General features: G+C 52.5%; 1 protein-coding gene across 3 annotated transcripts in view; it reads right to left on the bottom strand.

Annotated features, from left to right (window-relative positions):
• Positions 1-13120, bottom strand: part of CACNA2D4 (calcium voltage-gated channel auxiliary subunit alpha2delta 4) — a 158688-nt gene extending 145568 nt beyond the window's left edge. For all 3 annotated transcript variants that reach the window (XM_069762928.1, XM_069762929.1, XM_069762930.1), the window contains exons 1-2: positions 12921-13120; positions 4837-4918 (exon numbers count right to left, since the gene is read on the bottom strand). In XM_069762928.1, the coding sequence (XP_069619029.1) occupies positions 4837-4918; positions 12921-13024 (186 nt within the window). In that variant the 5' untranslated portion in view covers positions 13025-13120. The remainder of the gene's footprint in view (positions 1-4836; positions 4919-12920) is intronic.
• Positions 13121-13325: the final 205 nt, after the last annotated feature.

Raw genomic sequence — 13325 nt, 5'->3', positions numbered from 1 at the left:
CCATCGCGACCTCTCCTCGGCAGTGCAAGCGGCAGGTTCCGGTGCTAAGGATGCTATGCGAGAAGGACCTTCCATGACGTCACGGTCATGTGACTGCGACATCATCACGGGTCCTGCGCTCATACCAACCCTGGGACCGGAACCTGCCGCCTGCACCGCACACAGGCGTCAGGACTACAAGGGGTCCTCGGATGGTGAGTATATGTTTATTTTTTATTTTAAGTCTTTTTTAACCTGTTACATACGTGGCTGGGCAATATACTACGTGACTGGGCAGTATACTACGTGACTGGGCAATATACTACCTGGCTGGGCAATATACTACGTGCCTGGGCAATATACTACGTGGCTGGGCAATATACTACGTGGCTGGGCAATATACTACGTGACTGGGCAATATACTACGTGGCTGGGCAATATACTACGTGACTGGGCAATATACTACGTCACTGGGCAATATACTACGTTACTGGGCAATATACTACGTGGCTGGGCAATATACTACGTGGCTGGGCAATATACTACGTCACTAGGCAATATACTACGTGGCTGGGCAATATACTACGTGACTGGGAAATATACTACGTGACTGGGCAATATACTACGTGACTGGGAAATATACTACGTGACTGGGCAATATACTACGTGACTGGGAAATATACTACGTGACTGGGCAATATACTACGTCACTGGGCAATATACTACGTTACTGGGCAATATACTACGTGGCTGGGCAATATACTACGTGGCTGGGCAATATACTACGTCACTAGGCAATATACTACGTGGCTGGGCAATATACTACGTGACTGGGAAATATACTACGTGACTGGGCAATATACTACGTGGCTGGGCAATATACTACGTGACTGGGCAATATACTACGTGGCTGGGCAATATACTACGTGGCTGGGCAATATACTACGTGGCTGGGCAATATACTACGTGACTGGGAAATATACTACGTCACTGGGCAATATACTACGTGACTGGGCAATATACTACGTGGCTGGGCAATATACTACGTGACTGGGCAATATACTACGTGACTGGGCAATATACTACGTCACTGGGCAATATACTACGTGACTGGGCAATATACTACGTGACTGGGCAATATACTACATGACTGGGCAATATACTACGTAGCTGGGCAATATACTACGTCACTGGGCAATATACTACGTGGCTGGGCAATATACTATGCGACTGGGCAATATACTATGTGACTGGGCAATATACTACGTGACTGGGCAATATACTACGTGACTGGGCAATATACTATGTGACTGGGCAATATACTACGTGATTGGGCAATATACTACGTGACTGGGCAATATACTACGTCACTGGGCAATATACTACGTGGCAGGGCAATATACTACGTGACTGGGCAATATACTACGTCACTGGACAATATACTACGTGCCTGGGCAATATACTACATGCCTGGGCAATATACTACGTGCCTGGCCAATATACTACGTGTCTGTGCTGTATACTACGTCGCTGTGCAATATACTATGTGACTGGGCAATATACTACGTGACTGGGCAATATACTACGTGGGCTGTGCAATATACTACGTGGGCTGTGCAATATACTACGTGGACATGCATATTCTAGAATACCCGATGTGTTAGAATCGGGCCACCATCTAGTAGTGGTTATATTCTTGCACATAGGGGCAGTATTATAGGAGCAGTATTATAGTAGTTATATTCTTGTACATAGGGGCAGTATTATAGTAGTTGTATTCTTGTATATAGGGGCAGTATTATAGTAGTTATATTCTTGTATATAGGAGCAGTATTATAGTAGTTATATTCTTGTACATAGGAGCAGTATTATAGTAGTTATATTCTTGTACATAGGAGCAGTATTATAGCAGTTATATTCTTGTACATAGGGGCAGTATTATAGTAGTTATATTCTTGTACATAGGGGCAATATTATCGTAATATACTGAGCCGAGGAAGGGTTACATTTATTATTAGCAGAGACTGATAGGACATGTGAACATATGGATGATGGGGCGCACTATGAAAACAGCAGTGCGTCGTCCATCATTAGTGAGGGCAGATTTCTTGCAGCACAGGCTTATTGGACAGCACTTGGCAGGAGACCCACGTGGAGATCACATTCTGTCAGATTATGTGATTCTGTAGTGACCTATTAATCCCCCAGTATATAGCGCTATAGTGAGATGATTAACCCTTACATTCCCTGACATACGGCATTTTCCCTGTATATAGACATATTAATCACTGTCCTCACTTGTCAGGTTCTTACAAATTCTATTCTAATTATTTTCCTTTATTGCCCATTTATGAAAAATCTTGATGCAAACTGATAGAGCGGCCAAGGATCTAGGAAAGCCGAGTAACAAAACCCTCATGGGAGCCCAATGACAGCCATAAAATGTGTCACCCAACTTTCCTAGGAACAGGACGACTGAACAGCAATGTCAGAAAAGAGCAAACACTAATCCTCCCGCTGCAAATCTGTGAGCAGGGATCTGAGCGCCGGCCGTGCGTCTCCCTGCCCGTGTAATCGTCTTCGTGTGATACATTTGTAGTGTACGATCTCCAGACGGGCACACTGCGCTGCGGGAACACTGCGCTGCGGGAACACTGCGCTGCGGGAACACTGCGCGTCGGGAACACTGCGCTGCGGGCACACTGCGCTGCGGGAACACTGCGCTGCGGGAACACACACAGCAGTGTGGCTCATGGCACGTGTGTGCCACACTAATCCCGTCCCTGGTTATTCTTAATCCGGCCGGCCTAGCTGTCCTCGTAGAGGTCATGTGACCCACTTAATCCCGTGACACATCATCAGCGCAGTCTGGCGAATGTGGGGCACATGTCTGCGTCTAGCCCGCCTGGGCCTATATCCTTTTGGCTGCACAGAATACTATAAAGACTACACTGTACAGCAAAAAAAGGTAAATATGGATTTACGTGCTATGTCCACAATGTCTTGTGCTGAAGCATTAGGATTTCCCATCACTGGAGCAGAGGGTCCGAGGCCACCCCCTGATAACATCCCCCATAGCATTATCCTCCTCCACCATCTGTACAGGGGGGACAATGTAGTCGGGGTAACGTCCTCCTGGAATCACCAAACCCAGACTCCTCCATCAGACGCAGATAGAGAACTGCAATCCGTCACTGCTCAGAACACGTCTCCTCCAGAGTCCAGTGGTGGCGGCTTTACACCGCTCCATCCGACGCTCGGCATTGTGCTTGGTGATGTACGGCTGCATGCAGCTGCTCGGCCATGAAGCTCCTTGCAGGGGCACAGTGTTTGTTCTGATGTTAATACCAGAGGAGGTCAGTACTCTGCAGTTATGGGGTCAGCAGAGCGTTGGTGACTTTTCTGCCCTCAGAACTCTGTAAATGTTAGGGGGTCTCCACTTTGTGGCTGAGTTAACTTAAATTGCTCAATAATATCACTCACAGGTGATGGGGGAAGATTCACGAAGAAGAAATGTCATGAACGGTTTTGTATTACAGAACCATGCTGGTATCAAAGGGATCTGAAATGGCGAGGAGGCGGATGTCATACATCGGGGAGCAAGGGGACGAATGTTATACACCGGGAAGTGACAGGACCTGATGTCATACACTGGGTGGGGGCGATGGGGCCTGATGTTATACACTGGGGGGCGATGGGGCCTGATGTTATACACTGGGGGGCGATGGGGCCTGATGTTATACACCGGGGGGGCGATGGGGCCTGATGTTATACACCAGGGGGACGGTGGAGCCTGATGTCATACTCCGGAGCAATGGGGCCTGATGTTATACACCGGGGGGCGATGGGGCCTGATGTTATACACCAGGGGGACGGTGGAGCCTGATGTCATACTCCGGAGCAATGGGGCCTGATATTATACAACGGGGGGAAAGGGGCCTGATGTTATACACTGGGGGGGCGATGGGGCCTGATGTTGTAAACCAGGGGGTTGGTGGAGCCTGATGTTATACACCGGAGCAATGGGGCCTAATGTTATACAACGGGGGAAAGGGGTCTGATGCTATACACTGGGGGGGAGGGGGCCATGGGGCCTGATGTTACACAACGGAGCAATGGGGCTGGATGTTATACAACGGGGATAAAGGGGCCCCATGTTATACACCGGGGGGAGCCATGGGGCCTGATGTTACACAATGGAGCAATGGGGCTGGATGTTATACAACGGGGATAAAGGGGCCCCATGTTATACACCGGGGGGAAGAGGGGGGGCATGGGGCCTGATGTTACACAACGGAGCAATGGGGCTGGATGTTATACAACGGGGGGAAAGGGGACTGATGTTATACACTGGGGGGGCGATGGGTCCTGATGTTAGACACCAGGGGGACAGTGGAGTCTGATGTTATACACCGGAGCAATGGGGCTGGATTCTATACAATGGGGGAAATAGGCCGGATGTTATACACCAGGGGGCAATTAGGCTGGATGTTATACAATGGGCAGGTGAAAGGGGGTCAGATGTTATACATCGGGGGGGAATGGTGCCTGATGTTACACAGTGGGGGGCGAGGGGTTGAATGTTAATAAATCGGAGCAGTGGGGCAGGATGTTACACACTGGGTGGGGGGACGAGGGGCCGGATGTTATATACCGGGACCACTGAGAATTGCTAATTTCCAGAGGGCTTTTGTGAGATCAGAAAATTTGCTGCCACTTGTGGGACAAACGGATTTGTAAGAAGTTTGATTCTGCCCCCCCCCCCCCTTCCCATATAGGCTGCACATTATCTACCGCACATATCACCTTCACATACATTGCAATAATAAGAGATGGCGGCCGTACGCCTTCACCGACCTTCTGTAAGAGTAGGGAGCCCGAGTACTTAGTGACCAGTGTGTACATTTCACTGCCGAACATGTCTGCCCAAAGCTTCACCCTAAGAAGAAAAAAGACGTTATTATTGACGCGTCAACATCCCAACAGGAACCTCAAATGAGAAACTAGTGGGGAAACGTTTTCCGAAGTCACATTATAAATAAAGTTTATTGAAGAGAGTGAAAGCTGTGTTGACATACTAGGCCTCAGTCACCCGGCGGCCATGTTGCGCATAGTAACCAATTAGGATTCAGCTTTCATTTTTCTAAAGTCGTTTACAAAATCAAAGCTGAGCTCTGATTGGTTGCTCTAGGCAACAAGATCACATTTGTATGGTAACACGAACACAATGTGTGCAAGTGTCGCTTCAACAAACTTTATTTACACAGTGCAAAACAAAAAATATAACTAGCCAAGATCCTGAAAACAGCGAGAACACAGCAGCCTAATACCGACCACACCGCCATAATCACTGCCTCCATGACGTATAGTGCTGAGGTTCTCTATCACAGGATTAAATACATAGCCCAGCAGACAATATCCTACCGGACAGGATTACATACACGCTCACTCTTGGTAATGGTCATACTGCGGTGCACGGTGGTGGTACCGTTATGTGTTACCGTGTGGTAAACATGTTATCAAAATGTAATCAATTAAGAAAATGGAATGAACAAAGAAGAAATATAAATCCCATCAGTTTCTGGTGACCACGCCTGTATCCTCCATCATCAGTATCTGGTGACCGACCGTCACCTCCATCATCAGTATCTGGTGACCGACCATCGCCTCCATCATCAATACCTGGTGACCGACCATCGCCTCCATCATCAGAATCTGCTGACCGCCCGTAGCCTCCATCATCAGTATCTAGTGACCACCCGTAGCCTCCATCATCAGCATCTGGTGACCTCCAATTCCCTCCATCATCAGTATCTGGTGACCACCCGTATCCTCCATCATCAGTATCTGGTGACCGCCCGTAGCCTCCATCATCAGCATCTGGTGACCTCCAATTCCCTCCATCATCAGTATCTGGTGACCGCACGCCACCTTCATCATCAGTATCTGGTGACCTCCAATTCCCTCCATCATCAGTATCTGGTGACCGCCCGTAGCCTCCATCATCAGCATCTGGTGACCTCCAATTCCCTCCATCATCAGTATCTGGTGACCGCACGCCACCTCCATCATCAGTATCTGGTGATTTCCTGTCACCTCCATCATCAGTATCTGGTGACCGCCGGTCACCTTCATCATCCGTATCTGGTGACCGCCCGTCACCTTCATCATCCGTATCTGGTTACCGCCAGCAGCCTCCATCATCAGTATCTGGTGACTGCCCATATACTCCATCATCAGTATCTGGTGACCACCCATTCCCTCCATCATCAGTATCTGCTGACCACCCATTCCCTCCATCATCAGAATCTGGTGGCCGCCTTGTAGCCTCCATCATCAGCATCTGGTGACCGCCCGTATCCTTCATCATCAGCATCTCGTGACTGCACGTCGCCTCCATCATCAGTATCTGGTGACCGCCTGTAGCCTCCGTCATCAGCATCTGGAGACCGCCCGTCTCCTCCATCATCAGTATCTGGTGACCGCCCGTCGCCTCCATCATCAGCATCTGGTGACCGCCCGTCGCCTCCATCAGCAGCATCTGGTGACCACCTGTCGCCTCCATCAGCAGCATCTGGTGACCGCCCGTCGTCTCCATCAGCAGCATCTGGTGACCGCCCGTATCCTTCATCATCAGCATCTCGTGACTGCACGTCGCCTCCATCATCAGTATCTGGTGACCGCCTGTAGCCTCCGTCATCAGCATCTGGAGACCGCCCGTCTCCTCCATCATCAGTATCTGGTGACCGCCCGTCGCCTCCATCATCAGCATCTGGTGACCGCCCGTCGCCTCCATCAGCAGCATCTGGTGACCACCTGTCGCCTCCATCAGCAGCATCTGGTGACCGCCCGTCGTCTCCATCAGCAGCATCTGGTGACTGTCCATCAACTCCATCAGCAGTATCTGGTGACCACCCACCACCTCCATCATCAGTAACAGGGGCTGCCTGTCGCCTCCATCATTAGCATCTGCTGACTGCCCATCTCCATTATCAGTATCCGGTAACCACCTGTTGCTTTAATCATTAGTATCTGGTGACCACCAGTCGCCTCCATCATCAGTATCTGGTGACTGCCCAGCGCCTCCATCACTTGTTCCCATCACCTGTACACAGGTTGTGAAGGAACTTGACAGGAGGTTCTTCCAAACATCATGGAGAACTGACCCCCGATCTTCTGTGTATGACGCTTGTGCGGATCTTTCCGTCTCTTCATGTGATCCCAGACAGACTGGATGATGTGAGGTTGGGGCTCTGTGGGGCCGGATCATCACCTTCAGGACTCCTCGTTCTTAACGGAATTGGCTGGATGTCGGGGATCGTTGTCCGGCTGCAGAATAAATTTGGAGCCAAACAGATGTCTCCTGATGGTATTACGTGATGGATAAGTATCTGCTTGGATTTCTGAGCATTGAGTATAACAACAAATGGGCAATGTCGAGGACCATAGACACAGTAATCGGCCAAGGAAACTTAGTGCAGCAGATGAACGATACACTATGTTATTTCCCTTTGATATCGGAAGATGTCCAGCAGTGCCATCAGCTCAGGACTGGCAGCGACTAGTGGACCCAACTACACATCATTTACTGTTTGGAGAAGTCATCTTCATGAAGAGTCCTGGTGGTGATCATCCAGCCTTGGAGCCCTGATCTCATGCCATCCAGTCTATCTGAGATCACATGAAGGATCAGCTCAAGCCTCATACACAGAAGATCTGGGCTCAGTCCTCCAAGATGTTTGGAACAACCTCCTGCCGAGATCCTCCATAACCAGTGGATAAGATTTCTCATTTGTTCATTCACTTCTATTTTGGAGGTTTCTTACTTTGCAGCATGTTTTCCACACCTGCCTAAAACTTTTGCACAGTTGTGTATATCTGCATGGCAGCCGCTGTATACCATCCTGCATGGCACAGATCTGCTATGTGGGTGCAGAGGATGAGTCGCACCCATGCCTTGGTGGCTGATGTGGCACACGGGCCTCTCTACTTCATCGGGGGGGCGAGGACGTTGGCAGACACAGATACAGATGGAACACCGGGCTTTTCGGTTACATATCCATTGCTATTCCTCATATGCTGCGTTTCCATTAGTTTCTTCCAAAATGGCTGCAGTGTAATAAAGTTAAAGATGGCCGATCGTTTCCGCACGCTGAGTGATCGCCCTACAACGACTTCCTCCTGAGATGGATATTATAATGTGGAGTAATGGTCTGTGGCTGAGGTAACGAGGTTACACTGGGGAAACCCTCAACCCAGCTATAGAAAGGGAGTATAGAAATGGAGGCCGCCGATCAATGGGAGACGCCATTAATGACATTACCAGCTGAGGAAATAATGGAAGATGGGAGAATGGAAACTCCGACCCGGAGATCTAATGACTAAAGGGTCCGGTATGTCTCCAATAGTGGCTACACCTGCGGCTGACATGCTGCTATGGGGGTCTTCTAAGGAGGAGACACTGCTGCGAGGAGAGGGTCACCTGAGGAGGAGACGCTGCTGCAGGGAGAGGGTCACCTGAGGAGGAGACGCTGCTGCAGGGAGAGGGTCACCTGAGGAGGAGATGCCGCGGCAGGGAGAGGGTCACCTGAGGAGGAGACGCCGCTGCAGGGAGAGGGTCACCTGAGGAAGAGATGCTGCTGCAGGGAGAGGGTCACCTGAGGAGGAGACGCTGCTGCAGGGAGAGGGTCACCTGAGGAGGAGACGCTGCTGCAGGGAGAGGGTCACCTGAGGAGGAGACGCTGCTGCAGGGAGAGGGTCACCTGAGGAAGAGACGCTGCTGAAGGGAGAGGGTCACCTGAGGAGGAGACGCTGCTGCAGGGAGAGGGTCACCTGAGGAGGAGACGCTGCTGCAGGGAGAGGGTCACTTGAGGAGGAGACGCTGCTGCAGGGAGAGGGTCACCTGAGGAGGAGACGCTGCTGCAGGGAGAGGGTCACCTGAGGAGGAGACGCCGCGGCAGGGAGAGGGTCACCTGAGGAAGAGATGCTGCTGCAGGGAGAGGGTCACCTAAGGAGCTAAGGAGGAGACGCTGCTGCAGGGAGAGGGTCACCTGAGGAAGAGACGCTGCTGAAGGGAGAGGGTCACCTGAGGAGGAGACGCTGCTGCAGGGAGAGGGTCACCTGAGGAGGAGACGCTGCTGCAGGGAGAGGGTCACCTGAGGAGGAGACGCCGCTGCAGGGAGAGGGTCACCTGAGGAAGAGATGCTGCTGCAGGGAGAGGGTCACCTAAGGAGCTAAGGAGGAGGCGCTGCTGCAGGGAGAGGGTCACCTGAGGAAGAGACGCTGCTGCAGGGAGAGAGTCACCTGAGGAGGAGACGCTGCTGCAGGGAGAGGGTCACCTGAGGAGGAGACGCTGCTGCAGGGAGAGGGTCACCTGAGGAAGAGATGCTGCTGCAGGGAGAGGGTCACCTAAGGAGCTAAGGAGGAGACGCTGCTGCAGGGAGAGGGTCACCTGAGGAAGAGACGCTGCTGCAGGGAGAGGGTCACCTGAGGAAGAGATGCTGCTGCAGGGAGAGGGTCACCTGAGGAGGAGACGCTGCTGCAGGGAGAGGGTCACCTGAGGAGGAGACGCTGCTGCAGGGAGAGGGTCACCTGAGGAGGAGACGCTGCTGCAGGGAGAGGGTCACCTGAGGAGGAGACGCTGCTGTGGGGAGAGGGTCACCTAAGGCAGACGCTGCCACAACAGGGGTCACCTGAGGCAGACGCTGCCGCAACGGGGGTCACCAGAGGCAGACGCTGCTGCAACGGGGGTCACCTGAGACAGATGCTGCCGCAACGGGGGTCACCTGAGGCAGAGGTAGCGCAGCGGGGGTCACCTGAGGCAGAGGTAGCGCAGCGGGGGTCACCTGAGGCAGACGCAGCGCAACGGGGATCACCTGAGGCAGACGCTGCTGCAACGGGGTCACCTGAGACAGACGATGCCTCAGCGGGGGTCACCTGAGGCAGACATGCTGCTATTTTACCGAAAACTTTCTTTCACCCAATTGTATTACTTCTGATGGTTTGTTACAATTGTTTCCAGTCTAGACAGTGAGGTACAGACGCTGATACATAGTAACAAAGCACCAGGAGACAGGACTGTGCTGGGGATGTGTCTACATCCAGACGGGCCACATTGTGACAAACCCTCAGTATTAGGTCAGGATGGGGAACGGGGGGGGAATTTATGAGAGTCGTCGCATTCACTGACAGCAAGCAGAGATCTGGAAAATCAGGGATAATGAGTAACGCACGTGGCGGCCGGAGCCGACTCATCGCTGCATTTCTGCCACATTTGGGGTGAATCCTTCTAAATCGGCCACTTTTTCATTTGCGTGTTTTTTTTTAGTTGCCTTTCGTGGTTTTCTGATTTTTACAACACTGCAGATTTTAGAGAAGTACATTTTTTTTAAATTTTTTATTTTATTTTAAAGTCGCAAAATTGCGCGATTCCTCCCGACTGCAGAGGAATGAGAGGACGCGGCGGTCCGGGCGCGATACTCTACAGCGTTGCTATGAGCACCCGCATCCCCCCGTATGTCCCCGACGTCTGAGTTTGCGCCAAATGTCCCAGTTGGGTTTGTGGCTCTGCCTCGCACACCTCCCGCTCCGCGCGCAGAGCCGAGATTTCGCAGGATGTAGGCAGTAAACAGCCGGTTCTCCCTCCAGAGCTGCCAAGTTATGTTTTTATGCTCAGATACATGAAAAAAAAAATGAAAAAAAAATTCCCATCTCGCTGAAAAACAACTTGGGGAAACATCACATATGGGAAGGAAGCGCTGACGGGGCGGCGCAGGAGGGGTTAACCCAGCGCCAGGTAAACCGCATTAACCCCAGGATTGCTGGAACTGAAATGGAGAAAAAAGGTGAATGGAGCCGGGGAACAGTCGCCCACGACACCCAGATAACACGACGGCGGTCGTAGTCCCACGGCAGGTGTCTGATGATACGGCGCCCATCTACTGCTCAAATCTGCAACCTCTTAAAGGGTTAAACCCGAGCGGTACGTGATGTCCCCCCGACCATTAGCGGATTGGCACGTATTAACTCTTCACTGACTCGGGGAGGGGGGGGGGACAGATGGGGGCGCAAAGGGCCTTTAACTCAAAAATTGCCAAAAGTCCAGGAGCGTTCTAAGATGGATGTAAGTGTCACTATAGGGGTGAGGGACACGGAGGAATCCGCTCATCCCACCAAAGAACACGACCGAGGATGAAACGGCTAATAACAGAGAGCAATAAATTGCACTTAGATGCAAAACAACCACAGTCCCTTTAAGGGGCACTGGCACGGCTGGTGGGCACACAGGTGGGTGACAGCAGATGGTGGCGGCATAGATGTAGGTGGTGGGAGGCAGGTAGAGCAGCAAAAAATAGGGCCCCTGCGATGCCAGTATGGACCACAGCTGCAATGGTAAAGGTGCCACGCTCACAAATGACTGCAATACCAGACACAACCACAACCAAGAGAGGCGCTGTCTGGAGGAAACAGGAAAAACAGGCTTCCTTCTAATCTCTGGCTATGCAGCCCTGGCAGATATCGGAGCCATCCTGTGCCATGGCTGCCCACCTGATACGGACCACCGCCCTGGCACTAGGACAAGTCGTATGAATGATCTGTACCTCGGGGGAAATGAAGTCACATCTTGGCTGGCACAAGGCTCCTGCTGGGCACCGCATGGCACACGTCAACGTATGGCACTAACTGCGGATCTAGAGACGTCTGGGGCCAGAGGCGGCAATCAGGGGCCACAACAGCCTGACTGTGCTGCCCTCACGCCTGGCACGTAATAGGTGGTAAAGGTTCAGCCATGTGCCACCACCCTGCACCCTCGCCATGACACTGCATAACCCAATGACACCGTATATGAGTGTGTGGGAACTACAAATCCCAGAAAAAACTTCTACTGGGTACAAAATGCTGGCATCTGAAGTTCTGCAATATTTGGGGCCACAAGGGTACTAAAGGGGGGAATGAGTCAGACATGGGGGGCGAATAAGAGAAGACAGGGCGGGCAAGTGATCCTGGCAGGGGGCAAACTGGGCAACATGAAGAGAATGTGGGCATGAGGTTACAGGACGGAGGGAGCTAGGGAAGGTGGGCGACAAGGCAAGAAGCCAGCAGAGGAAACGCAGAGACAGAGGAGGGCAGAGTGTGGGCAGACATAGGGCACAGGGGCAGGCGGGCAGCTGGCAGAGGGCAAACGGGCATCTACTTGTATGGACACGGCAGTGGGCAGGTGGGCACTTATACAACATTGGCAAGCTGTCAGGGCACAGGGGCAGACAGAGGGGCATCTACAGGGCACAGGGGCATCTACAGGGCAAGGGGCATCTACAGGGCAAGGGGCAGACAGCTGGACAGCTACAGGGGCAGACAGAGGGGCATCTACAGGGCACAGGGGCAGACAGAGGGGCATCTACAGGGCACAGGGGCATCTACAGGGCAAGGGGCATCTACAGGGCAAGGGGCAGACAGCTGGACATCTACAGGGGCAGACAGAGGGGCATCTACAGGGGCAAGGGGCAGACAGCTGGACAGCTACAGGGGCAGACAGAGAGGCATCTACAGGGCACAGGGGCAGACAGAGGGGCATCTACAGAACAAGGGGCATCTACAGGGCAAGGGACAGACAGCTGGACATCTACAGGGCACAGGGGCAGACAGAGGGGCATCTACAGGGCACAGGGGCATCTACAGGGCAAGGGGCATCTACAGGGCAAGGGGCAGACAGCTGGACATCTACAGGGGCAGACAGAGGGGCATCTACAGGGCACAGGGGCAGACAGCTGGACAGCTACAGGGGCAGACAGAGAGGCATCTACAGGGCACAGGGGCAGACAGAGGGGCATCTACAGGGCAAGGGACAGACAGCTGGACATCTACAGGGCACAGGGGCATCTACAGGGCAAGGGGCAGACAGAGAGGCATCTACAGGGCATCAGCACCCAGTGGTCGCTCACGTGTCCGGGGGGATCTCCGTCCTCCTCTTCTCCTTGTGTCGGGGCCCCGCACATCCCTGGAGCAGGAGCCCGAGCAGCAGCGCCCGACACCGACTGTCCCACATCTTCCCCCCGAGGGTTCAGGCCATGAGTGGGCGACACTGGGCAGCAGAGACCCCAGAAAAACTTCTCTTCCAGCCGCTCCGACTCCGGCTGTGTCTGATCTCAGATAATCTGCACGATCCGATCCACGGATTACAGCGACCAATCACAGCCGATCACCGCCCCCCGAGCGGCTTCTACCGGCCCCTCATCTGCCTAATGGGATCTGTACCGACAGCTATGGCACACAAAGGGTGCACCATGTCACCAGAATCGCGATATAAGACTTATCACAGGATTCCAAGAAAACCCGACCAACAACAG

Source organism: Ranitomeya imitator, chromosome 4, assembly GCF_032444005.1.
Source record: "Ranitomeya imitator isolate aRanImi1 chromosome 4, aRanImi1.pri, whole genome shotgun sequence".
Taxonomy (NCBI): Eukaryota; Metazoa; Chordata; class Amphibia; order Anura; family Dendrobatidae; genus Ranitomeya; species Ranitomeya imitator.
The sequence above is the reverse complement of the archived record's forward strand: the minus strand, read 5'-3'. Positions and strand labels throughout refer to the sequence as shown.